The sequence below is a fragment of the Pinus tabuliformis genome, chromosome 8, assembly GCF_031772625.1.
Source record: "Pinus tabuliformis cultivar Carrire ecotype Pingquan chromosome 8, CPIR1, whole genome shotgun sequence".
Lineage (NCBI taxonomy): Eukaryota > Viridiplantae > Streptophyta > Pinopsida > Pinales > Pinaceae > Pinus > Pinus tabuliformis.
The window spans coordinates 1089420969-1089447605 of NC_142294.1; the positions used below are offsets into that span (position 1 = coordinate 1089420969).

General features: G+C 43.4%; 1 protein-coding gene across 8 annotated transcripts in view; it reads left to right on the plus strand.

Annotated features, from left to right (window-relative positions):
• The window catches only part of LOC149239145 (uncharacterized), a 517638-nt gene that overhangs the window by 232922 nt on the left and 258079 nt on the right, over positions 1–26637 (plus strand). For all 8 annotated transcript variants that reach the window (XM_089373324.1, XM_089373327.1, XM_089373326.1 and 5 more), the window contains one exon: positions 7892–8048. In XM_089373324.1, coding sequence (XP_089229450.1) covers positions 7892–8048 — 157 coding nt within the window. The remainder of the gene's footprint in view (positions 1–7891; positions 8049–26637) is intronic.

Below are 26637 nucleotides of genomic sequence, written 5' to 3' on the forward strand. Positions count from 1 at the left end.
TGTTGAGTCTATCATCATTCATAGGGTTGTCATTATCATGTCAGTGTCTAATGAGTCATTTTACACCTTGTTCATGCTTCAGTTGCACCTAGGCAAGGTCATTTCCCTTTCCTAGGGTTTTGAAAGCTAATTTCTCTTGGATGGTCAAATCATTAGCAAAACTTGTATCCAGATGTTCATACACCTTCCCCTATCTTTCATGTACCTTGTCAAATGCTTCCCATCACTGAGATCCCCCAAATTCCTCATTTTTCCACAAACCCTAGTTTCTCGCTACAGCCTGGCAATTTTCTAGGTTGGGCCTGTGTTTTGCCCTTTTGGACCCCTTCCCCTCACTCGATCTCCGCGATTCCACTTTCCCCTGCTTCCTAACATCCCTCCCTACTTCCCAAAATTTCCCCAAGAATTTACAAGCCCCTCATCCCCTTCATTTCGCTTCATTTCGACAAAATCCCTTGTTTCACACATCGGGATAGGTTTTACTCACATGATGTTTCTGAGCAATCAAAAATGAATTTGGGAAAACTGAGAGAGGTTTTTGTCCACAACATGCCAAGGAAGAAAAACCTCCTTCACTTTTTACACAGGTGTCATGGTTTTAGAGAAATGTCAAAAATACCGTTGCCTCAGAAGAATCGAATGCACCTCTGAAGTGACCTTGGGAAAATCAAGTTTTCTCCTAGGTTGGTTGGCCAAATGACTTTCTGATGAGTCAAATGATAACTAGACACAAAGAGCTTTCCAATGAGCTATCATGAGCTCAATTTGGAGTTGAGGAAGGCATTCAAAAGTTGACTGCAACAGCACTCTGCCTTGAGGCAGCCTCATTTGGCACATTTTGACTAGTTTTGGGAGATTTGATTTTTGATAGGGCAAATGAACTCCAAATTGAAAAATTCCAGTTGTGTTGGAAAGTAGACTCGAAGACCTTTCCAACGAGCTATCCTGCGCCCAATTTGGACACTGGGAAGGCCTCCAAACAGCATCTGAAAGTCGCGCTACGCGTCAGGGAGGGTGCGCTACGCGTCAGGGAACCTTTCTCAGTGTTATTTTGCACGTGCGCTACGCGTCAGAGGGGCGCTACGCATTGGGCAAGGCGCGCTACGCGTTGGGTTTTCTGCTCAACAAACTGCCAGCAAGCCATCAAATCGATTTTTCTCTCAAGCACATTGCAGGTAGGCCTCTCCTTCATGGTTAGATTTGGTTTTGCAAGATGAAAGAGAAAATTAATATGTTCAAATGCTATGAAAATGATAAATCAAAACCCTACATTGTTGTGGAAAATTTAAAGTCTCAATGGTACTAGGGTTTCAAATTTCTCTTGCTGTCCAAGGTTGCCCATTTGTAATCCCTTTTTCCCTCATTTTCATCACCTTTCTCCTTCAAATTTTCCCATGAAATTTCATAATTCTCCTCTCTAAAATTCCTAAAACATACTTAAATTCCCAAACCCTACTTCACTTTAAAATCCCATAATTTTGTGATTTCCCATGCTTGCCTTCCCTAAATTCCTTCTTTATGTTTATTGTCCCTAATTCCCTGATATTCTCCCCTTCCTAATATTCCCTTGTTACATTTGTTTTCCCCTTGGTCACAACATTGTTTAGATCAGAAGAGCAGTTCACATTAAGTTGTATACAACAGTTTCACATATCAACATTCATCCAAGGCAGTCGTGCAACAACAGTTATGTCATCCGGTCATTCATCCGATTATGAAGTGGAAACCCAAAGTGACTCACCCTTGGAAGGACATGCCACTTTTTGGACACACAAGAAGCAGTCTTGGGAGATTGCAATTTTGGAGGGGCAAATGGCCACCAAATTGAGAAATTCCACTTGGGCTGGAGAGTAGACATCCAGACCTTTCCAACAAGCCCATTTGTGCCTCATTTGGATGCCGGGAAGTGCCCCAAAAGTGGGCTGAAAGGCGCGCTACGCGTTGGGAAAATTTGCCAGTTTTGCACCTTCAGCGCAGGAAAACGCAGCATTGACTAGTTTTGACTTTTTGGTGGGATTTTTCATCCTCCTTGATGTAATTGATGTAATTTCATATTGACATGACACTTATTTACCTATTCTAGAAGAATCATTCATAAAATGGCAAAAAATTAATGAATGAATTGGTTTCCTAGCTTATAGAGGCAAGTTGTTTTGATTGCCTAGATTGTAGTGCTCAGTTTAGAATTGGTTGAAACAGCTCTTAGGATGATGAGCTCGACCCCTAGAGGCTAGGGAATGGGTTGGCATGCTCTATATTATGTATTTTCTAAATCATTTTCATGGTTGAAGGGGTTGGACTCTTGAGGGATAAGCTTAGACTGTATTACTCTTTGTATCTCTGCAATTTTGGCAAAGGAAAGACCAGGGTTTTGCAGCACTATTTGGGATTCCTGTGGTGATTTGTGTTGATGGTGTGTTTCTCTCATGTACTTGTAAGTTTGTTATGTGCATCATTTTCCTGTTCTTCTCTTCTGCAAATTAAGTAAATGAAGTGTTAAGGTAGAATTCATGGTTTCTATGCTCTGCCTTTAAGTTTGCGTAATATCTATGTTTTCATCTGTTTAAGGAGAACTCTCGATGGTTTCTTGCTCTCCTTAGCTCCTCACCGGTCATATCTATCCATTCATTTATTTCAAAGGCATCAAGACAATCTCCTACCTTGCCCCAAAAAGACCTTTGCAAAAACTGTGTCTCATCCCCGCACCCAAAATTGCTGTGCTTAGTTTTCCAACAAAACCCTAAAAATTTAAAATCAAATTTTCCCTATCAGTTTACTAGCCTAAAATCAGTGTTCTTTATTGGTCATCTCAGCCCTTTGAAGACCTTTTGCCGAGATAGACCCGGAGAGAGCCCTCTCCTGTCCCCGTAGGGCTAGCTACGAGGCTAAGTGGTTTGATGTTGCCTTGGATTTTGTCTTTTTCAGCCTGAGGCCAAATTGAAGCGCTAACAGTACCCACTATGACGTTGACTTTGGGTCGGTTGAGACTGGTCTGGGACCAGTGTTACATACTCTAAGACTGACTTCGGGTCAGTGGAGGACTGGTCTGGGACCAGTGAGAGTGGTACATGCTATGATGCTGACTTCGGGTCGGTTGAGACTGGTCTGGGACCAGTGGTACACTCTCTGAGACTGATGATACTGGTCTGGGACCAGTAGTAGGAGTGGTACTCACTATGACGCTGACTTTGGGTCGGTTGAGACTCGCCTGGGACCAGTGGTACGCACTCTGAGATTGACTTCGGGTCAGTGGAGAATGGTATGAGACATTCTCGATCAATTCTTCTTCTCCATAGTTCAGTAGAGCTAAGTTGAGCAGAGCAGAGCCAACAGAGCCAGCGGTGCTGAGCAGAGAAGAGCAGAGCCAACAGAGCTGAGCAGAGCAGAGCAAAGCCAGCAAAGCTGAGCAGAGCATAACAAAGCCAGCAGAGCTGGGCAGAGCTGAGCAGAGCCAGCAGAGCTGAGTAGAACTGGGCAGAGTAGTGCAGGGCACTGATGGCAGAGATAGTACAGTGGGACATATGGATCAGCGGATGGAGTTGTCCCTAGTTGAGAGGGAGTGTTAAAATTGGCAACTAGGGCCAAACTCCATGTGGGTCGGCTTATTTATGGCAGCTGATATTTTTATTGGATCCCTCTCGTCGAGAGGTGTAGGATTGATCTAAAGATCATCCGATTTCGATAAGTATTTATGGAGATATGAATTTATTTTGATTATGGAATTATTATCAAGCCGACTAACAACTTGAGTAGGCTCAGATGCCCAATAGACGTGTCTATTCATCATCCATGTTTTAGTATAAATTGATGAGGACTTGAAGTCATTTTACACATGTATTCTTGAGGTGATCTCCTCTCCACGTCTTGGGTTTTTGGAGAAGGAGAGAACAAAAGAATACGCTGGCCTAGCAGGAGCCCTAGCTGCAAAATGATGCCCTAATCCAACGCAGGTCAAGAAGACATCTATCCGCTGGAAAATGATGAATCTCTATATGTTGTTCAAGGAAACTAGATACGTTGTTCATCTCTATACGCTGTTCAAGAAATCTGATACATGGTGAAACCCTATATGCTGATACATGGGAAACCCTATACACTATACGCTGTTCATGGTTATATATATATATATATATATATATATATATATATGCTGGTCATGAAGACTCATACGCAGTCAAGGGTGCCACAGTCATCAAGCCGCAGTGATGAAGAGGTAAGCCGCAGTACAACGCAATCATGGTAATATCTTAATGTTGTTCATGAGGCACTTATACGCTGTCACAGACAATTGCAATACGTATATATCTGCAGTCAATAGAAATATATACACACAACATTCATGATACAGACACACAGGCAATGCAATATATATACACGCAGACAATACGCAGGCCATGATACATGATACGTAGGCCATACACAGACGCTGGCAATGGCTATACTATATTCGTGGGCTAAAGGAGTAATCTGGCTGTAGTCAAGTTTGAATTAAGGCAGCAACAAGGTCACGTTGGTTAACCATCTTGGATGTCTCTGAGATACTGTCATAATCTAACCTAGGAGGTGTGATGAGGACAATGTGTTAATACCTGTAGCAGCCCAATAGTGATAGATCTAGCATATAGATCTTGATGGCATCCCTGTGGCAGACTAGACACCATGAACAACAGGAATGAGGATTACGTTGGGTGTCATCTCAATGAAGTAGGTTTCAGTATTGATCAGGAGATTCTCGGCATACCTGTAAAAGGAGACATACAGTCTCATCAGTCATCATTATATTCAGATCTAGTACTCTTGAGATGAATAAGTATCTCAAAGGCAATTGAGATAACTAGGATCAAAAGTAGTATGAGATCATGATGTATGGGTAGCATGATGTATGAGATCATGGGCAACATGATGTATGAGGTCATGGGCAGCATGATGTATGGGCAACATGATGTATAAAATCATGGACAACATGATGAATGGGAAACATAGTGATCATGAGCAGCATGATGATCATGAGCAACGTGATGATGCATGATGCAGCATGATGGTGCTACACGGTAAGGTGCAGCAAATGGACAAGATGCAGCAGTATGATAGGTGAAGAAGTCACCTTAGAGAATCAGTTGAAGCATATGTCTTCAACTGATCTCTGTAGATATCAAAAGTCAAAGTGTTGACTTCTATTGTAAATGTACTATCTCTCTCACTTTCTCTACTGAACTTTGAAGAACATAAAAGAAGAAGTGATCAAGGGTTTCCCCACATTGGGGTTTGTCCCTGACTAGCACCACATCGTGTGTCCTCTTGTCTTGGCTTGTCTTTTGCGATTTATATTTATGATCTATCTGCAGTTTACTTTAATGCTGATATGATTGCTAACTATGAAAATTTAAATAAATTTCTCTAGCATAGAACATACCTATAATTAACACCAATCTTCCGTTAAATGAATGATAATTTAATGGTGAAATTTGGGTTGAGTTCGATTTCTGCAAATTTAGCAAAATATATTGTTTGGGACATTACACTAATCTAGTTAGAAATTTGAAGGTAAGTTTTGTGTGAAGTATTCTTTTGCCCCTAACATTAAATATGGTTCACTATGATGCTTTAATGGTTATATGTCCCTGACGAAGTTGATCTCAATTGATCTTGAGAGTTTTTTCAGGTGGTATCATATATGTAGTACAGGTCCCTTGAGGGATAGCTTCATTCCTTTTTAGCAACTTCGAGTTGGTTCTTCCCCCTTCTACAAAGTAGACATGACTTTGTGGCCCCAATGTTGGCCCTCCAGAGAAGGGCGTTAGGTCTTGAGATGATTCCACATGATGCTACACTCCTTGGTGAGCCTCCAAATGTTGAAAATTAAGCCTAAATGCTAGGTGTTGGCCTATTTGATGATGTGCCTAGATGGATCTAGGATGCCTACACATTGGCCTTAAGTTTTAACCCTATTTGATGGATGGTACCTTGTTCCAGAGCCTAGATGAGGATGGTTATTATTGAGATCACTTGGGAGCGCTAGCACATCCCTCTTTGATGCGAATGCTTTCCCTTAGAGGTGCCATGCCACTTCTACATGCTTGAGAAGGATGATGCAGGGCCTCTCTTGGATGACATCATGGTGGAGGGGGCACCATGTTGAGATCAACATGTATTTTGCGACTTTATTGAAGGAGCACTCTTAGACCCTTGTCTCATGCTCCTTGGTCCCTAACTATCTATATTGAAGGATGACATCATGGTGGAAACCATTTTCTCCCACGTGTTGGGTAATTTTGGCAATTTGTTATGTTTTAGAGCTATTTCAAGGTTCGTTTGTGACCTTTGACCTTGTTGAATGGTCGAGTAAACCTTTTTTAGGGGCCTTCTTGTAAAATAAATGAAATAAGGCTTGGTTACCCTCATATAAGTAGAAATAAGCCTTATTCACTTTTCATTATCACTCATTCATAATGGTTCCCTCTATTTGGAAGTGTGCACCAACGAGTTTCTCTTGGAGGTGGATCTTTTGCTTGAAGTTGGTTTGTTGGAATTTATTGAAGAAATTCTTTTGGAAAGTTTGTAAGTTTATTGCATATTTTCTATATTTTGAGTGTTAAATTAGGTTTTCTATGCATGTTAAGGTTGAAATTCCTATATTTATCTAGAAATCTTGACCCTCTATGCCATGCAAAATTGTTTTCCTTAAATCTTTTAAGAGAATACTGAGTTGTGCATCTCTTAACTTTAAAATCTCTATATTAAGAAAGCTGCTAGGGTTTGAAAGAAGAGGCTTTAACCCTGTTACACTCTTCAAAAAAGCAGTCCTCATTGAATTTGCCCTAGGTAACTCCATTTTCGATTTAGATCAAGGCACTAGTCTAGGTTGTAGTGATCAAGCTTTCTACTTTTACTAGTTTCTCTCTCCTCTCTTAAATTCTAGATATCTAGGGTTAAGGTTTCTTTGAAGTATTGCTGAAAAGGTAATTTTATTTGATGTGTTAGTGCCCTCTATGTAGGAATCGTATTACATAATTATTAAAAAGCAAACCATAGAATTTATTGCATCTTAAAACCCTATTTCTAGGGCTGACATCACCATTATATTGCTGTTTTATGTATGTTTCAGCCATGAAAACTCAATAACAAACCCTAAGCCTTGCATATCTAATTGTTAGTTTTGATCTTTTGTTAATTAATCATTGTGAAACTATTTCTTCTAGCTGTTATATGACATTACATGCCCTATCATTGAAGACCTATCAAACCCTAACTTACAACAGCCATATAAATTGCTTAAATTGTCTAGGAACAGAGTGCTTGTACTTTTGTAAGGTTTATCTTAACCCTCCTGGCTCCACCAATACCCTATCCCGGTCATTAGACCTTGTCTATTACCTTGAACCCTTCTTATTGCATATCCTTAGGTGATCTATATAGAGAAGAATCCCGTGGTCCAAATGCCACTAAATAGTTAGAAAATGGTTGTTGAGGTGACAGTGGGAGCCGATCTCATTTTGCTCCGAGGTCTGGACTTGTGTAGTGAGGCTTTGCACTAGGCCTGCTAGATTTTGCGGTAACAGTCATCATCCTCCAAACACAACCTGTTTGGGAAGAGTCTTCAACTTGTGATAATTCTTGTTCCGTATTGAGGGATAATGGGGCTCACATTGGCTGTCCATCAGCCACTTGTCCTCTTCTAATCCAGGTGTCACTCCATCTGAAACAATGATTTTATTGTTCTATTATTTCTCACTTGTTTCATCCTTTTTATTTCCTATATTCATCAATGTAATATCTTGGTCTGTTTGTTTCAAGATTAATATGTCAACTATTGTTTAAGTGCAAGTTATCCGCCTCTGTGTATAGCTTTGACGTTGCTGCAAATATCAGATAAACAATTTTGTGTATGCAGGTTCATCAACTGATCTTGGTGATCTCATATATGAACCACCAAAAAGTGGGCCTACAATATGGGAAATTGGTGTTCCTGACCGAACTGCAGGAGAATTTTTTGTGCCAGATCCCGTACCAAAGTATATCAACAGACTATATGTAAATCATCCTGAAAAGTAAGGTTTTCTGTACTTTTTCTTTTATCTATCATCTTTCAACTGTCTTTTATCTAATCTGTGATTCTCTTTCAGCAGTGAAAATATTTAGATTCTTCTTTGTTCTCATTTGTCTTTGCAAGTGGGCATAGTTGTTAAGATGGATTCCAAAACTCTTTGTCATTATTGAACACATGTTGCCTTCTACCTTAGTCAAATTATTCATTTTCATATGGATCTTAGTATCTTAGAGAGTAAGAAAATTGTTAAAATTTCAGATACGTATTGATGATTATTTGTAGCGCCTTCATATTGCAGCATCTCCTTTTTTAACCTGGATCCTAGGCCATTTACTTGATTGTCTATACTATTTTATTTCTGGCTAAAATCCATCAATCCATCCCTTCATAAATAACATACTCATTTCTAATCAGCTTTCTCTGTGTTGCGTATTACTGTATTTAACAGTTTAATAGAGGATGCTCTTGACAAAATTATACAAAAGGTTGTAATCTTTGTGGTCCCTTTCTACCTTTTTTCCTTTCTTTAACAAATTCAAATATAAGGCGCATTGAACTAAGCACTTCCTTTTCTGAGCAGATTATTATCATGTTACCTAATCAAACTTCATTAAATCCCTTACAAGTAAATATTTTCCTTTATATAAGTGAACATCATTAAATCTTTTGACCTGTGGAGTATGGTTTAATTTCCGGTCATAATAGTTTAAACTGTACATATGTGGAGATATGTGGAGACTTAAAGATTGTATTATGAACTTCCTCTTCCAAGTTAAATTGTTAAAATTGGAAACTATGGCCAAACTCCATGTGGCTCATCTCATTTATGGCAGTTGATATTTTTCCTAGATTCCTCTTGTCGAGAGGTGTAGGATTGATCTAAAGATCATCGGATTCCGACAAGTATTTATGGAGATATGAATTTATTTGTATTTACTTGACAAATTGTCAAGGTCGGCCAGCAGTTAAATGTGTGGCACACATGCCCAATGAATCATATAAATACAAGTGAGGTTGATTCATTTTATCATCTCATCTCACTCATTTTTTCTCTCTCTCTCTCCTTAGCTTTTGGTTACACAAGGAGCAGCTCACATGTGGGAAGAAGGACACAGAAGCTGCTGAAGGTCTCTTTGACCAACGTTGACCAAGCGCTGACCTTAGAAGAGTGCAGTTTTGGTGTCGCTGCCTCTCCTAGGCAGGCTGCATTTTTTGGCATGAAAATCGAGGCAATCTGACCTCAGGTTTGACCAGTGTTCACTGCCCTAGTTTGGGGCAGCAAGTTCACTTCAGTCAACTGCAGTTTGACTGTGTATTTGGGGTTGTTTAAGGGCTGATTTTTCGGGCTGTTTAAGGGCTGATTCTTCAGGCTGTTTGAAGACTAGTTGACCAGGAAATTGACCAAGCAAATTGGAGGTCAAATTCATCTCGTTTGACTAAGTTTGACTTCGCTGATTTAGGGTTTGCTGCTGCTGATATAAAATTACAGAATTCTGATTTTGTACTATTTCTCTCTGCTGAACTATTGAAGATAAAAGAAGATTTGATCAAAGGGTTTCCCCCCATTGGGGTTTGTCCCTGGCTAGCCGCCACATCTTGTGTCTCTTGTCTTGGCTTATTTTCTGTCGATCATTTAATGTTCTATCTGCACTTTACTTAATGTATATGTGATTGCTAATCAGTGGTTAATAAGAAGAAAAGAAGTAAACTGCTCTAAGCATAGAACATACCATCATTTAACATGGTATCAGAGCTGAGGTGAAGACAAAGCCCAAGCAAGAGCAAGAGCAAGAGCAATCACCGGAGGTTGGCAAGGCTATCCTAAAAACTTCATGGGGTTCTCACACTCTTCCCCGCTAAAGACAAGCTCCGTGAGAAATCTGACTATCACGGATGGAAGATGTCTCTCGATCTGACTTTAGAAGATCAGGAAGTGTTGGACCATGTGAGAGGCAATATTGTTGCACCTCCATCAAATGTATCCGCTGCTGTCAGAAGCAAGTGGACCAAGGGAAAAGTCAAAGCAAAGAAGATCATCCGGGACTGTATCGACAAGCACCTGGTGGCCTATGTTTCCGATATGACCACCTCCAAGGAAATCTGCGATAGACTAGTGAGTTTATTTAAAGTTAATGATGCAAATCAAGTTTTGTTCCTTAGAAATAAGCTGAAGGAAATTAAGAAGGGCAAAGATGAGAGTATGCAAGCATATTTCTTAAGGATCACCGAGATCAAGAATGATCTCCTATCTATCGGGGAAGTAGTTCCTGACAAGGAAATGACTATCACAACTCTTGGTGGACTGCCACCTGAATGGTATATATTCAGGACTACTCTTCTCAACAATAATTTCATCCCAGGATTTGAGGAATTGATGACTAGATGTATTCAAGAAGAAACAAGGATGGAAGAGCAAGAAATTCCCGCACTTAAAGGCAATCCCTCTCCCTTTTCTTCTCATGCTAAAAGAAGAAACAATACTGGGGCTAAATCCAAAGGAAAGGCTAGACCAAAGGGTGGAAGAAAAGGATGATGTTACAATTGCAACAAAATGGGTCACTATGCGAGGGAGTACCCTGATAAGAGGGACTCACACCATGACGATGATCAAAATTGCTCTCAAGGAAATCAAAGGAATGGCAGGTCCAATGGCAGAGGTAAAAGAAATGTCGCCTGTCGGAAATCAAGGAAGATGACAACTTTTCAAGAAGGCAAGAAACTCCACGTATGAATCTATCGTTGTTAACAATAAGCAAGATGAATATTATCTACCAACGACCCTCTCTACTACTGCTCCTCTGGACTTGCTGGGAAATTGGCTTATTGATAGTGGTGCCTCAAGGCACTTCACTGGTTACAAAGAAGCTCTCTCTAATCTGATAGAGAAGGAGACCAACCTAGAAATTGTTCTTGGGGACAATGCAAAATATCCCGTGAAAGGCATAGGGAATGTCATTCTTAGCTTGAATCATGGTAATACAATTCATTTGCAAGAAGTCTTATATGTACCTGATCTCAAAAAGAACCTGGTGTCTGTTTCGGTAATGGAAGACAAAGGCTATAAGGTGACCTTCATCAATGGCAAGGTACATGTATGGAAAAAGAATTTTAAAGAAGCTTTCACTCTTGGGTTTTGAGTCGATTCATTATATCAGGTCGGAGGAAGTCCGCTGGGTGTCATGTCTTGTGACACATCACTTCAGTCCGAACTATGGCATCAGAGGTTTGCTCACCTTCATTATAAATCTCTACCCAATGCAAGACAAATGGTGACAGGGATGCCCGAGTTCCGAGCAGAGCAAGAAGGTGTATGTCCTGGATGTGCCGAAGGGAAGCTCAAAAGGGGACCATTCCCCTCAAGCCAAAGCAAGACCTTTGATATATTGCAGTTGGTTCACTCAGACATATCTGGTATGATTCCTGTGAACTCCTTTGGAGGATATTTATATTACCTCCCTTTTACAGATGATTATTCTCGCAAGACTTGGATATACTTCTTGAAAAAGAAGGATGAAGTGTTCACTTGGTTTTGTCACTTCAAAGCCTTGATCGAGAATCAAACTGAAAAGAAGATCAAGATCTTAAGGACTGATAATGGAATTGAGTATGAATCCAATGAGTTCCATGACTTTTGCAAAGAGGCTAGCATTAAGAGGGAGACTACAACACCATATACTCCTGAGCGGAATGGTGTGGCGGAAAGGAAGAATCGTACGATTGTGGACGCTATCCGTGCTACGCTCCATGATCAAAGACTTCCGATGTTTCTATGGGCTGAAGCTGCGGATATTGCCGTATATGTGCAAAATCGATGCCCTCATCAAGCATTGGATTCCAAGACTCCTGAAGAGATGTTCATTGGTAAGAAACCTGACGTATCTCATTTTTGAATTTTTGAAAGTCCTGTATATTTTCATGTGCCGAACGAGAAAAGGAATAAATTGGGTGCATCTGGAAAGAAAGGAATCTTTGTGGGCTATACCGAAAATACTAAGGGTTATAGAATCTATGTCTGGTCAAAGGGAAATCGAGATTAGCCATGTTGTCACCTTTGATGAAGATATGGCTCTTAGCAAAGTTGACAATCTTCCTACTCAAAGGGGATCTAAAGAAGCTGACACCAGGGAACCGAAGGAAAAGGAAGATGAGACGATGCCCGATGTGGAAGAACCTATGGATCCTATTGATCCCCCTCCACAAGAGCCTTCCTCTTCTAGGAAAAGGCCTTCATGGCTTAGGGGGACACTTGATGATGCTGAAGGACACATTGCACCCAGAGGGACTTTCCGGGAAAGTAAGAAGCCGGCCAGGTATCAGGGATACTTGACCATCATGAGCACGATCATCCAAAATGAGCCTTCATCATTTGCAGAAGTTGTCAAGCATCAAGTATGGAAGGATGCTATGACTAAGGAATATGAGTCCATCATGAAAAACGATGTCTGGGATGTGGTCCCCAGACCCCAGGACAAAGCAGTTGTCACTTCGAAATGACTTTACAAGATAAAGCATGTAGTTGATAGAAGTGCAGAAAAATATAAAGCTCGTTTTGTCGCTCGTGGCTTCTCTCAGAAGGAAGGTATAGACTATGACGAGATATTTGCACCTGTGGCCCGATATACCACCATCTGCTCAATCATAGCCCTTGCTGCTTCACTAGGATGGAACCTACATCAGATGGATGTCAAGACCACATTCTTGCATGGTTCGATCAAAGAGGAAGTCTATGTGGAACAACCCGCAGGATTAGAGATTCATGATCGGGAACCTCACGTGTGCAAGTTGAAGAAAGCCCTCTATGGGCTAAAGCAGGCACCCCGAGCGTGGTATGAGAGGAATGATAGCTATCTGATGAAGCTACAATTCACTAGGAGTGAAGCCGACCCTAACCTTTACTTTAAGGCTGAAGGTGTCAAACCTCTCATACTGGTGTTGTACGTTGACAACCTCTTTCTAACAGGTGCAGACCCTCTCATTCTCAAATGTAAGAGGGAGTTGGCTTCCGAGTTCGAGATGAAAGACCTAGGATTGATGCACTATTTCCTAGGACTGGAAGTCTGGCAGAAACCAGGGGAGATTTTCCTATCTCAAGGAAAATATGTGGTGAAAATATTGGAGAGATTCAGTATGGTGGACTGCAAGCACGTGACTACCCCAATGGAGCTTGACTTCAAAAAGTTAAGCGGTAGTGCTGCCGGACTTGTTTTACGAAATGCTACGAGTATCGTCAACTCGTCGGAGCATTGATGTTCTTGGTGAACTCCCATCCGGATAAATGCTTTGCAATCAACACATTGAGTCAACATATGGTTGAACCTCACCACACACATTGGATTAGTACCAAGGATCTGTTGAGATATCTTCGTGGCACAATCACTCATGGGTTGAGATACACTGCCGGAGATGTGAGACTACTTGGATATACTGATGCAGATTAGGCAGTCAGTGTGGTGGACCGAAAGAGCACTTTGTTAAAATTGGCAACTAGGGCCAAACTCTATGAGGATCACCTTATTCATGGCTGATAATATTTTATCTAGATTCCTCTCATAGAGAGGTGTAGGATTGATCTAAAGATCATCCGATTCTGTCAAGTATTCATGGAGTTATGAATTTATTTGTGTTATAAGACAAATTGTCAAGTCGGGCAACAACTTGTGTAGGCTCAGAAGCCCAATCGTCATGTCTATTCATCATCTACGTTTTAGTATAAATAGGAGAGGACTTGAAGTCATTTTGGACACACACTCTTCATGTGATCTCCCCTAGCCACAGTAGCTGATGCCGATGATGTTGATGCCGTTGACGCTGATGATGCTGATGCCGCTAATGCTGATGATGCTGATGCCGCTGATTCTGATGATGCTGATGCCGCTGATGCTGATGATGCCGATGCCGATGACACTGATGTCGCTGATGCTGATGATGCTGATGCCGCTGATGCCGATGATGCTGATGCCGATGATGTTGATGCCGCTGATGCCGATGATGCTAATGCCACTGATGCCGATGATGCTGATGCCGATGATGTTGATGCCGCTGATGCCGATGATACTGATGCCGCTGATGCCGATGATGCTGATGCCGCTGATACTGATGCCGCTAATCTAGGGTTTGCTACTGCTGATATAAATCAGATCTTTGTAATATTTCTCTCTGCTGAATTATTGAAGATAAAAGAAGATTTGATCAAAGGGTTTCCCCATATTGGGGTTTGTCCCTGGCTAGTTGCCACATCTTGTGTCTCTTGTCTTGGCTTGTTTTCTATTGATCGTTTAATGTTCTATCTGCACTTTACTTATGTACATGTGATTGCTAATCTGTGGATAATAATAAGAAAGATAAGTAAACTGCTCTAAGCATAGAACATACCATAATTTAACATGGTATCAAAGCTGAGGTGAAGACAAAGCCCAAGCAAGAGCAAGAGCAATCACCGAAGAGAAGGTTGGCAAGGCTATCTAAAAAGAACTATGGGGTCCTCGACACTCTTCCCCGCCGAAGACAAGCTCCGTGAAAAGTCTGATTATCACGGATGGAAGATGTCTCTCGATCTGACTTTAGAAGATCAAGAAGTGTTGAACCATGTGAGAGGCAATATTGTTGAGCCTCCATTAAATGCATCTGCTGCTGCCAGGAACAAATGGAAATCCAGAGAAGTCAAAGCAAAGAAGATCATCTGGGACTCTATTAACAAGCGCTTGGTGGCCTATATTTTTGATCTGAACACCTCCAAGGAAATCTACGATAGACTGGATGTATTATATGTACCTGATCTCAAAAGGAACCTGGTGTCCATTTCAGCAATGGAAGACAAAGGCTACAAGGTGGCTTTCAGCGATGGCAAGGTACGTGTATAAAAAAAAAACAATATTAAAGATGCCTTCACTCTTGGGTTTCGAGTTGATTCATTATATTAGGTCGGAGGAAGTCTGCTTGGTGTCATGTCTTGTGACACATCTCTTTAGTCCGAAAAATGGCACCCTGTTAACTGCCGCCGTCCCTATCGCCCCTGTCTCTGTCTGATCAAATCCTGTCCACACAACAAAACCATGAACCTTGTCCATTTACCTTCGGCCCTGCGACACCCTTCTCTGATAGAATTCCAGAGCAAAGTTCCGGCATCACAGAACTCAAATTAGTTGCAGGGTTCGGAGATCACAGTGAAGTTAAGGGCTCGGTGCTTTTACAGAGTTAAGGGTTCGGTCTTGCCATAGTGATAAGGGCTCGAAGCAGCCACAGAAAGAAGAATCCAGTGCTGTCACAGTCTTAACTTCGCTCAAATAACAATCACGACGAGATCATTGTTTGGGTTCATGTTTCCACGGTCATAGTGCTATCACAAAGGTGAGGTCTCCGCAATTGAGCAATCTTTCACAATGGGTGCCGGAAATATTGTTTTTGATGATGAAGAGCAACAACACAACAAGGACCCGGGGAAGCCGAAACGCCACTGTCCAAAGATTTCAACAACAGAGGTCTGCTGAAGTACTTATAGCAGTGCCACAATAAAGGTGAGAATGTATACAGCTGTAATATTCCTAATTAGCCATGGCTAATTGGAATATTCAATTTTGCTCAATTTTGCCTTCTATAATTATTTATAAATAAAAAGGCGAGGAAAGGGGGACATAACTCACTTTTAGAATAAAGTCACTCCCTAGTAGCACAACGTTGTAACCTAAAGGGGAGCCAAGGGGGCCAAAGGACCACGTAGAGAAGGGGGTTCACGTAGACACTTGGAGGGACTACACAGATGGAGAGGAGCACGTGGCAAGAGAGAGAGGCCACGTTGGAGAAGGTGGGCCTTAGGGTTTGAGAGAGGCCAACGCTAAAAAGGAGAGAGGAGCCTCCTCATTTTGGCATTCGATTATGAGCATTTTGAGCCAGTCACTTTGACTTAGAGCACGCTCGCTGTTTAGCCTGTCTGCAGCACTGTTTAGTGCATCGAGTGTCTCCGTTCGGAGATCTCACCCTTAGCCTCGGGGGACTTCGAGTGCCTGCTCAGGCAAGGTATTTTTCAACAGTCTTTTGTAGGAGGATCGCTCTTTGGAGTTGAGGAGCTGAGCCTTCTGATGACTGCACAGTCATGAGAGAGGACGACGCAGTCTCTTCTAGTAATAGTTCCGGATTGGGTTTATGTGGAGGATTTGAGCTGGGAGATTGAGCAAGGGATCAGCCCTTGCATATTGGAGGATTTTGGCAGAGTTTCAGGAAGAGTTTTGGAGGGTTCTATTTAGTGGCAGGGCAGAGCCTTGAAGGATTGCGTAGATCCTCGAGGGGGTGATTTTCGGGGGTCAGCTATTTTAGAAAAGCTTTTTTGGGCTTTTTTGGGTTTATTGAGCAGAGGCTGATTCCAGAGTTTCAGCATTTTCTGAGGAGGGGAACAGCCCCAAACCCTCACTTGATTCCAGCAGTAGCAGGCTAGCAATAGCACAGTAGTTCTCCGGCAGCTTGGACGCAGTTCAGAGGGGCCATTTCTTTACTATTCTGACTGTATTTCTTCACTTGCCTTGTGCAAGTCGAGGTGCTATCTTTCTGATCACCTCTTGTACTCTTTCCATTACTCAATATAATAAAATGGCTTAGCATCTCTCTCTGCATTTCTTGAGTACCTGCTTATATTCAGTGTATATATTATTGTATGTTGCATCATTGTTATTTATATCTTTTGAGATTTCCGGCTACTATACCACATGTGTGTTATCTGGTTAGAGTTTGATTATCTGGTTAGAAATTGACTGGGTTTGAGGGATATCCCTGAAACGAGATATTACAGTGGTATCAGAGCCTAGATCTGGCTCAGCCTGTAGAGCTAGCAGTCTATGACACCGAGGGAGAAGCCCTACATCTGTTACAGGGGTAGGAAATATAGAGATATTGAGCGTAGGTTGGAGAACACCTACGGAGAGGGAGACTATGTTCGGGTGGTGGACACAGAACAGGAGGAGCTTGTGATGGACGCAGAACAGGAGGAGCCTGCGGTGGACGCAGAGCAGGAGGATCCGATGGCCGATGAGGACGGGAAGAGATTTGCAGACATGCTCCTCAAATCAGTGTAGGATCTGTCGAGGCAGATCGAGGTGATGGGGCAGAGATTCACGGCGGTAGAGGCTAGACAGCGTGAGAACCCACAGGTTTTCCAGGTTGGTGAGGGATCAGGTACGTCCCACCATTTTCCATAACATGGTGCCACTCAGCGTGATACTACTCAGAAGATGGCCTCACATGCCCCTACACATTCTACTATGCCCACTTTCCTAGGAGCAGACATGGGGGTCAGAGCCCGGTCATATGGGCGATTATTTTGTAGAGTACTAGGCCTATGGGCAGGAGTTCAGGGATGCCCTCTCATTCAGAGGCTTTGTTCATCTCCAATGGGAAGTAGACCCTGCGACCATCACAGAGGATATCGGCATTATCATGATGGAGACACCCACCGCACAGCTTGTAGATTCCACTTACCTACGTTTGATGGCTCATCAAACAGTTCAGCAAGGTCTTGGGTGGAAAAGCTGGACATCTATTTCTAGCTTAACCAGATGTTGGAGACAGAGGCCATCAAGGTGGTAACACTACATTTGGACGGTGAGGCCTGGGACTGGTGGTTCCATGGGTTGGTTACACTCGGACACCCACAGTGATGACATATGCCGAATTTACGAGGATATTGATGGAGAGGTTTGAGCAGAGGGACCCAGAACAACACTTTGTTGAGCTGACGAGGCTCAAACAGATCGGGAGCCCAGAGACCTACATTGCAGACTTCTTGAGCGTTTCAGTGATGGTGCCAAATCTATCCGCGGCACGGACGATCTACATATTTGTTGAGGGGTTAGTAGAGCCACTTCGGGGTCTAGTCATATCCACTAGACCATCCACACTTCAGGACACTATTAGCAGGACCTGGGACATACAGGATGCCTTACCCAAGACCTGGACACCTTACCCCTAGAGGCAGGCTTTCCAGCCTAAGGGGAAGGATGTGAGGATTTCGCCTCCAAAGGGGAATCCAGGATGAGCACAGATTGATGATGATGCCAGGAGGGAGCTGAAGAAGAAGCGGTTGTGCTTTACCTGTCAGGAGCCGTGGGCACCGGGACATAGATGTGCTGCTGGCAAAGCACATTTTATTGAGGTCTTCTCTGAGAGAAATGGGGAAGAGGATGAGGAGGAAGATGTGGAGGCAGGAGATAGTCATGCCGCGCAGGATTCTTTGCCACCTCCACCAGCAGCAGCAGGTGGTGCAGCTTTTGCACCTACCGGAGGGACCCTTGCAGCATTGCGAGGAGTTCCCAAGTATTTGACGCTACGCGTACGAGGGACAGTACGTGGCCAGCGAGTATCAGTTTTGGTTGACAGTGGGGCAACCCACAACTTCATCTATGCACAAATGGTTGAGCGGAGAGGTATACAGACAGAGAGCTTCGATGGATTTTCAGTTTTGGTCCTAGGAGATCAGACCATTGTGTGTGCTCGTTATGTCACAGAGTTATCAGTGACGATGGGCACCTACACACTGACCGACCATTTTTTCGTGGTCAATATTCCGGACACCAACAAGGTACTGGGTGTTCAGTGGCTTATCACTCTAGGGAGGGTCACGACAGATTGGAAGGCCCTAGCGATGGAGTGGGATGATGAGAAGACGGGGAGGCATGAGAAGATACGGGGACAACACACATATCCGCCTCAGACTATTTCAACCCATCGGATGGAGGCAGTCTTCCGGAAGGGAGATGTAGAGTGGGCAGTAGAGCTGCGTGCATCAGAGGTAGGGATTACAGGGTAGACGGTGCACCTAGAGATACAGTCCATCCTTGACCAGTATGCCATAGTGTTTGGGGAGATTCGGCCGAGACAGCCATCGGACCGGGGGTTTGAGCACACCATTGAGCTTGAGCAGGGCATACAGGCAGTGATTACTACCCCCTATAAGCATCCCAAGGCCTATCGGGATGAGATTGAGCGGGCCATTCATGAGTTGCTGGCTCTTGGGCACATTCGGCTAAGCACGAGTCCTTTTGCTTCTTCCGTGGTGTTGGTGAAGAAGAAGGATGGCACATTGAGGATGTGCATTGACTACAGGGCCCTGAATAAGAAGACCCTAAAAAACGGGTACCCCATACCCAGGATCGATGAGTTGATGGATGAGTTGAGAGGAGCACGGTTCTTCTCAAAGATTGATTTGAGATCTGGGTGCCATTAGATTCGCGTGAGGGAGCAGGACATTCCCAAGACCACCTTCAGGTGTCACTATGGGCACTTTGAGTTTTTGGTGATGCCCTTCAAGCTAACCAACACCCCAGCTACATTCCAGTCCTGCATGAATCACATCTTTCGTAGTCACTTAAGGAAGTTTGTGTTGGTGTTCTTTGATGATATCCTCATTTACGGCAAGACTTGGGAGGAGCATCTCTGGCACATTGAGACAGTGTTGCGCATCCTGGAGGAGCAGTAGTTCTATGCCAAGCTCTCCAAGTGTGAGTTTGGGTTGACGGAGATGTTGTACTTGGGACACATCATAGGGGTGGACGGAGTGAAAGTCCACGAGGAGAAGATCAGGGCCATCAGAGATTGGCCGAAGCCAAGGAACATGACAGAACTTTGAGGATTCATTGGCATTTGTACTTACTACCGGAAGTTCGTCAAGAGTTTCTCACAGCTTGCTGCACCCCTGACAGATTTGACGAGGAAGGGGGCATTCAGTTGGTCAGATACAGCGCAGCGAGCCTTTGACAGGCTCAAGGAGGTTATGAGCAGCTTCCCAGTGCTTGCATTGCCGGATTTTACGCAGCCATTTGTTTTGGAGTGTGATGCGTCAGGAGAGGGGATCGGCGCAGTGTTGATGCAGGGAGGTCACCCTATAGCCTTTGAGAGCTGGAAGCTCCTTCCGCACGAGAGGTTGTATTCTATATACAACAAGGAGATGCTGGCCATTATGCATGCATTGGCCAAGTTCTGACAGTATTTAGTAGGTAACAGGTTCAGGTTGAGGACTGATCACAACAGCCTCAAGTTCTTTTTGGAGCAGAAACAGCGACAGGAGAGGCAGCATAAGTGGATCAGTAAGATCCAAGCGTATGACTTTGACATTGAGTATGTCAAGGGTAAGAACAACGTGGTAGCAGATGCCCTTTCATGTAGACCAGCTACGTTATCTCTTATGAGCTTGGACATAGATTGGAGCGCTCGACTCTTAGTAGAGTACTCCAAGGACATATTTGCATGTGAGGTTCTGGATGGGCAAGTTGCGGATGACAGGTACAGGGTGATCGATGAGATCTTCTACTGCAGGGACTGGATCTTCTTGACTGAGGGATCTCAGCTCAAGAAGAAGATACTTTAGGCATCACATGATTCACCATTGGCCGGCCATCAGGGGTTTACCAAAACCTACAGGGCCATTAGAGAGAGGTTCTCATGGAAGGGCCTCAAGGAGGACGTACTCCGGCATGTCCGAGAGTGCGATATTTGCCAGAGGAACAAGGGGGAGATGAGCCATCCCACAGGATTATTGCAGCCTCTTCCCATTCCAGAGGGGAAATGGGAGTGTATTTCGATGGACTTCATCACAGGGTTGCCCATTACAGGGCAAGGATTGCATCTTTGTCGTCGTTGATCGATTGACAAAGTACGCACATTTTTTCGCCATATCCGTACACTACACAGCAGCGCAGGTGACCGAGCTGTTCTTTAGAGAGGTCTTCAGGCTACATGGTCTTCCTAAGACCATCACCAGTGACAGGGACAGCCGTTTCATGGGCGGGTTTTGGCAGGAGCTTTTCCGATTGGTAGGGACGGAGTTGACACTAAGTACTAGTTATCACCCACAGACGGACGGGCAGATAGAGATAGTTAACAAGTGGCTGGAGGGCTACTTGCGTAATTATGTCAGTGGGCAGCAACGAGCATGGCTAAAGTGGCTTCATCTGGGGGAGTACTGCTACAACACTACACATCACATGTCCATTGGTATGTCTCCATTCTATGCATTGTATGGATATTATCCTTTATCTTTTCCTGACGTGATGTTTGGTGCTAGCAAGGCTCCGAGAGCCAAGATTTGGATCCAAGAGAGTCAGGATATTCTCCGAGCTCTCAAGGATAATATGGCTACAGTGCAGAGCCAACACAAGCTGTATGCTGACAGGGGTCGAGTGGAGAGACAGTTTGAGGTAGGGGACTTGGTCTACCTACGACTACAGCCATACCGACAGTCGTCATTGAAGCAAAAGGGGGCTGAGAAGCTCAAGCCCCGCTTTTATGGGCCGTACAGGGTGATACACAAGATTGGACAGGTTGCGTATGAGTTGGAGCTGCCCCAAGGCAGCAAGATTCATAACGTTTTTCATGTATCATGCCTGAAGAAGGCATTGGGGCAGCATGTGACAGTGAAAGATGAGCTACCACCCACGGATGATGAGGAGCATTTGGTGTTATAGCCAGAAGCTATTATTGATACCCAGGAGAGGCAGCTGCGGAGCAGGACGGTCCGGGAATTCTTGGTGAGGTGGAAGAATTTACCGGATGAGGATGCCACTTGGAAAAGTGAGAAACTCTTGCAACATCCATCACTTCAGTTGCTTGACGACAAGCAACATTTTGCCAGGGGAGACTGTAATATTCCTAACTAGCCATGGCTAATTGGAATATTCTATTTTTCTCAATTTTGCCTTCTATAATTATTTATAAATAAAAAGGTGAGGAAAGGGGGACATAACTCACTTTTAGAATAAATTCACTCCCTAGTAGCACAACGCTGTAACTTAAAGGGGAGCCAAGGGGGCCAAAGGACCACGTAGAGAAGGGGGCCCACGTAGACACTTGGAGGGACTGCGCAGATGGAGAGGAGCACGTGGCAAGAGAGAGAGGCTACGTTGGAAAAGGTGGGCCTTAGGGTTTGAGAGAGGCCAACGCTATAAAGGAGAGAGGAGCCTCCTCATTTTGGCATTCGATTATGAACATTTTGAGCCATTCACTTCGACTTAGAGCACGTTGGCTGTTTAGCCTGTCTGCAGCACTGTTTAGTGCATCGAGTGTCTCTGTTTGGAGATCTCACCCCTAGGCCCGGGGGACTTTGAGTGCCTGCTCGGGCAAGGTAGTTTTCAGTAGTCTTTTGCAGGAGGATCGATCTTTGGAGTTGAGGAGGAGCTGAGCCTTCTGATGACTACGCAGTCTTGAGAGAGAAGGATGCAGTCTCTTCTGATAATAGTTCCGGATTGGGTTTATGTGGAGGACTTGAGCTGGGAGATTGAGCAAGGGATCAGCCCTTGCATATTGGAGGATTTTGGCAGAGTTTCAGGCAGAGTTTTGGAGGGTTCTATTCAGTGGCAGCGCAGAGCCTTGAGGGATTGCGTAGATCCTCAAGAGGGTGATTTGGGGGGGTCAGCTATTTTAGAAAAGCTTTCTGGGCTTTTCTGGGTTTATTGAGCAGAGGCTGATTCCAGAGTTTCAACATTTTCTGAGGAGGGGAACAACCCCAAATCCTCCCTTGATTCCAGCAGTAGCAGTAGCACCAATGTGGAAAAAGTCAAAGTCGGGATTAATTCGGCAAGGGTCCAAAAGTTGAAAAACTCGTTAAAGTCGGGAGTTTTTTGAAAAAGTCGGTAAAATTAAAAAAAACACAAAATTATTCATTTTATTTTTTATTTTTTAACATCTAGAGTCGAAGTCATAGTTTAGAGGTGTTTTCAGTGTTTTACTACAATGTCATTCTTTACATGTGAATTCGATCACTAAAAGCATGTTACACTCTTGCAGTCTGCATTCTAAGTGCATTTTATCACCAATGTTTTTCAACATTATCCACAAAAAATATGATCATAACAGTGTTGATTCTTGGGAATGTTCTTCAACTATTTACACTTCCTTGCTTGCTAGTTTGGATACTCCTTGTCCTCTTGCTCTTATGTCTCACAATCATGCTTGTCGAGGTAGGTATGCACTTCTTTTTCATAGTCTTCTCAGTTTCTTATAGCAGCCTTCTGACAGCTTAGCCTCTGGCTAATGTCTCTTCTCTGTATTTTTTTGCACATCTCATATAGATCCCTATTGTTTTGCAGACATAACATCCAGCAAGAGCAAACCAATAATAGTTGTATATGTTTCAACATTCAACGGAATATAGCAACTAAGCAATTATTTTTCTCAGTAACACCAACCAACTATAATGCTCAAAATTAAGATTCAACAACAAAACAAATTGCATAGCACAACGTTATCATCAAGTTTCTAGGGCTATGTTTGAAAGATTCCACTCTCTGCCTTAAGATTAAACAGCAGAAAATTATATCATTTTTGCCTTTGCTACCTCTTTATCCGCGGCTTGGGAGGGAGGCCGACTTTTTGGGTGTCCAGATTAAATCGGGAGTATAACGATTAAATTGCGATTTTTTCCTTTCTGAAAAAGTCGCCAAAAAGTCGGGGGATTAAATCGTTTAGTTTAAAAAATCGCATTTTTAGGATTAAATCGCGATTTCTTGCAGACTTTTTCCACACTGAGTAGCACAGTAGTTCTCCGGCAGCTTGGACACAGTTCAGAGAGGGGCCATTTCTATTACTATTCTGAGTGTATTTCTTCACTTGCCTTGTGCAAGTCGAGGTGCTATCTTTCTGATCACCTCCTGTACTCTTTCCATTACTCAGTATAATAAAATGGCTTAGCATTTCTCTCTGCATTTCTTGAGTATCTGCTTATATTCTGTGTATACATTATTGTATGTTGCATCACTGTTATTTATATCTCTTGAGCTTTCCGACTACTGTACCACACGTGTATTATCTGGTTAGAGATTGATTGGGTTTGAGGGATATCCCTGAAACGGGATATTACAATAGCACCAACGATATTGCATTAGAAATAGATTTTGCTTTCTGGACATCCCAAACTAGACAAATTATGAGGAAAATGGAACACCTGGAGGCGGAAAATCGCTGGCTGCGAGCCGACATCGGCACTTTTTCAAACAGAGTTCTATCGGTTGAGGGAGACAACGCATCTATCAGAAAAACACTGTAGGAATACCGAGAACAAAGTGTGGGGCAGAATTTCGACGAGATTTTACAGGCGGAGATCAAAGATCTTAAAAGCAAACAGGAGGAAATTAGATCCCAACAAATGTCCTTTAAACAGGAAACAGAGTCGCATATCAGCACATGGGCACAGGTGGTCAAAGGAAAGGACAAGGCCCCTCCGCTCATAGCAGTGGAGGAAGTAGTGCAAGCAAAGCTCGTGGAGGAAAGAACCCGATGAGCAAGAGAATTAAATCTTAAGGTAAGAGGACTCCCTACACCTCCCCCCTCAGCGGACCCAATGGAACTGGGGAACAGGTTTCTATGCGACACTCTCGACATACCAGACATAACCTTGGACAAAGCCTAGATAGGGTAGGACTCTACCCTCTTCCTCAGGTTCTGTGACTCCTCGGATAGACTTCGGGTACTTAGAGCCAAGCGAAAGCTATTCTCTCTTCCGAATAAAGTGTTTTTGTATGAAGACCTCACAAGAGCTCAAGTAGCTGAATTGAAACAGGCCAGGGAACAGGTTGCAACAGCATGACATGTAGGGAAATGGGTAGTGATTAGAAACCTTTGGGCAGTTATTCGGGACACCTTCCCCCCAGGATAGGCATCCCGTTCAGGTAGCTCCAAATGGCGGGCCCAAGCGAAGAGGAGGCGGGGCACGGATCTCTCGGTTCACTACTGGAATGGCAATGGCTCCTTCTGGTCTTCACCAGGCCTACTTTATGAAGCCCTTAGCTTAGCAGACATCCTCCTGGTTATCAAGACTCATGTGAGCCCAATCCGACCTCTCCCCGACATTATAGGATACCAGTGGACCGCAATTTGCAGACAGGAGACACGAATTCTAGGAGGTGTCAGGGGATCAGGGGGTGTTGCTTGCCTCGTCCGTGATAGCCTCAGGAGCAGAGTATCGGTGGTCGCGACTGATGAGTATGCAAAATTCATGTGGATTCAGATCCGAGCCAGAACATCACCTCCGAGAGACATTTATGTTGCAGTCTGTTACTTCCCACCTATCCCGTCTTACTACGCTATTAACAATAGCTCAGACAGAGACCCTTTTACAGACCTGTACTCTGACATCACCAGGTTTTCGGCAGTAGGGGACGTCATTCTCATGGGGGACTTCAATGCCCGAACCAAAGACCTCGAGACTCCTATGCACGACTAGACAGAGGATATATTTTGCACTCGGGGGATTGACCTGACCACGATCGGCATGCACTGGACCTCCAAGGATCACTTGGGACCCACCACAGCCTATGGGAGAAATCTGCTACAATTGGGAGAATCTCATGAGCTGGTAATTCTGAATGGCCTACCATGTTTCCCATGCTCGCACTTCTTTACTTGCAGACCATTTGGAGGCGGAGCAAGTGTGGTTGACCCAGATCTCCTCCCCTACATCAAAAATTTCTTGATCACCCCCATCCCTCTCGTAGATCATGCACTTCTCTCACTCTCTCTGCAACTTAACCTCTCAAATCCATCTCCTACTCTTCCTCGCAGCCCTCCGAAGACCACCTTCCGATTTGAGGAGGGTGACCCTGATCTCTTCTCCTCTATCCTTAGGCAGACACTCCCATCAAAGTCCCAGTTCGCCTCTCTCAGCTGCGCCAAGGACAAATACCAGTGCCTCTCATATGCAATCTAGGAAGCTGCGCTCCAATCCTTCCCCCATTTTACCTATACCGCCACCACCTCCGCAAACCGGAAAATTTCCCTATGAATAAATGGTATGACCAGGAATGCAAGTCTATGCATCAGGACCTCCGACACGCATTTCGGAACTCCTTACCAACATACCTGTTGAGTCTTGAAAATGTCATTCATTTGCATTACACTTTCACTATTATGTCCATTATATCACCTCCATTTCACCTCCATTTCACTACTATGTCACCACATTCATCCCACTTTCATTATCATTGGGCCACCTTTATGTTTTTCCAATATTTATTATTTCTAAGCCTTTTAAGTGAATTTGTGGTTAAACATTAGAAAATAATGTGCATATGCTTATACCTAACAAATGGGTTGAGGTTGTTGACATGTGTAGGTTGAAAGGAGACTTCTAGAAGACCCTTATGTGGCACCCCAAGGCCAAATTCGAATTTGAGTGGAAAGAATCATGGGATCATGAGGATATGTGTCACATCTCCTAATTGTATTGTAACTCTAAAAAGACATGTGTCTTATCAGTTCCTATTCTGATTAGGACTCTAGAGGTAGAGGGAGAGATTCATGGACTCTCATTAATGAGATGGCTCTCATCTTTTTGTATAAATAGGAAATCTCTCTCCTTCATTTGTTAGTTTTTTTAGTCTATTTTAGCTTAAGCTTGTTTTGTAGTTCTTCCTTGATGGCTTTTGAAAGCTTTGGAGAACTTTGTTGTACTTTGTACTTTTAAAGAAGTTGAATAAAGCTTTGATGTTCTCAACATGGAAGGAGATGTGAAGTAGATGTCATGGAGCACATTAGGATGTAAGGTAGAATAGATTTCATTTTGTAAATATTGCTTTGTAGAATGTAAGGTAGATTAGATTTTTCATTCATGCAATTTT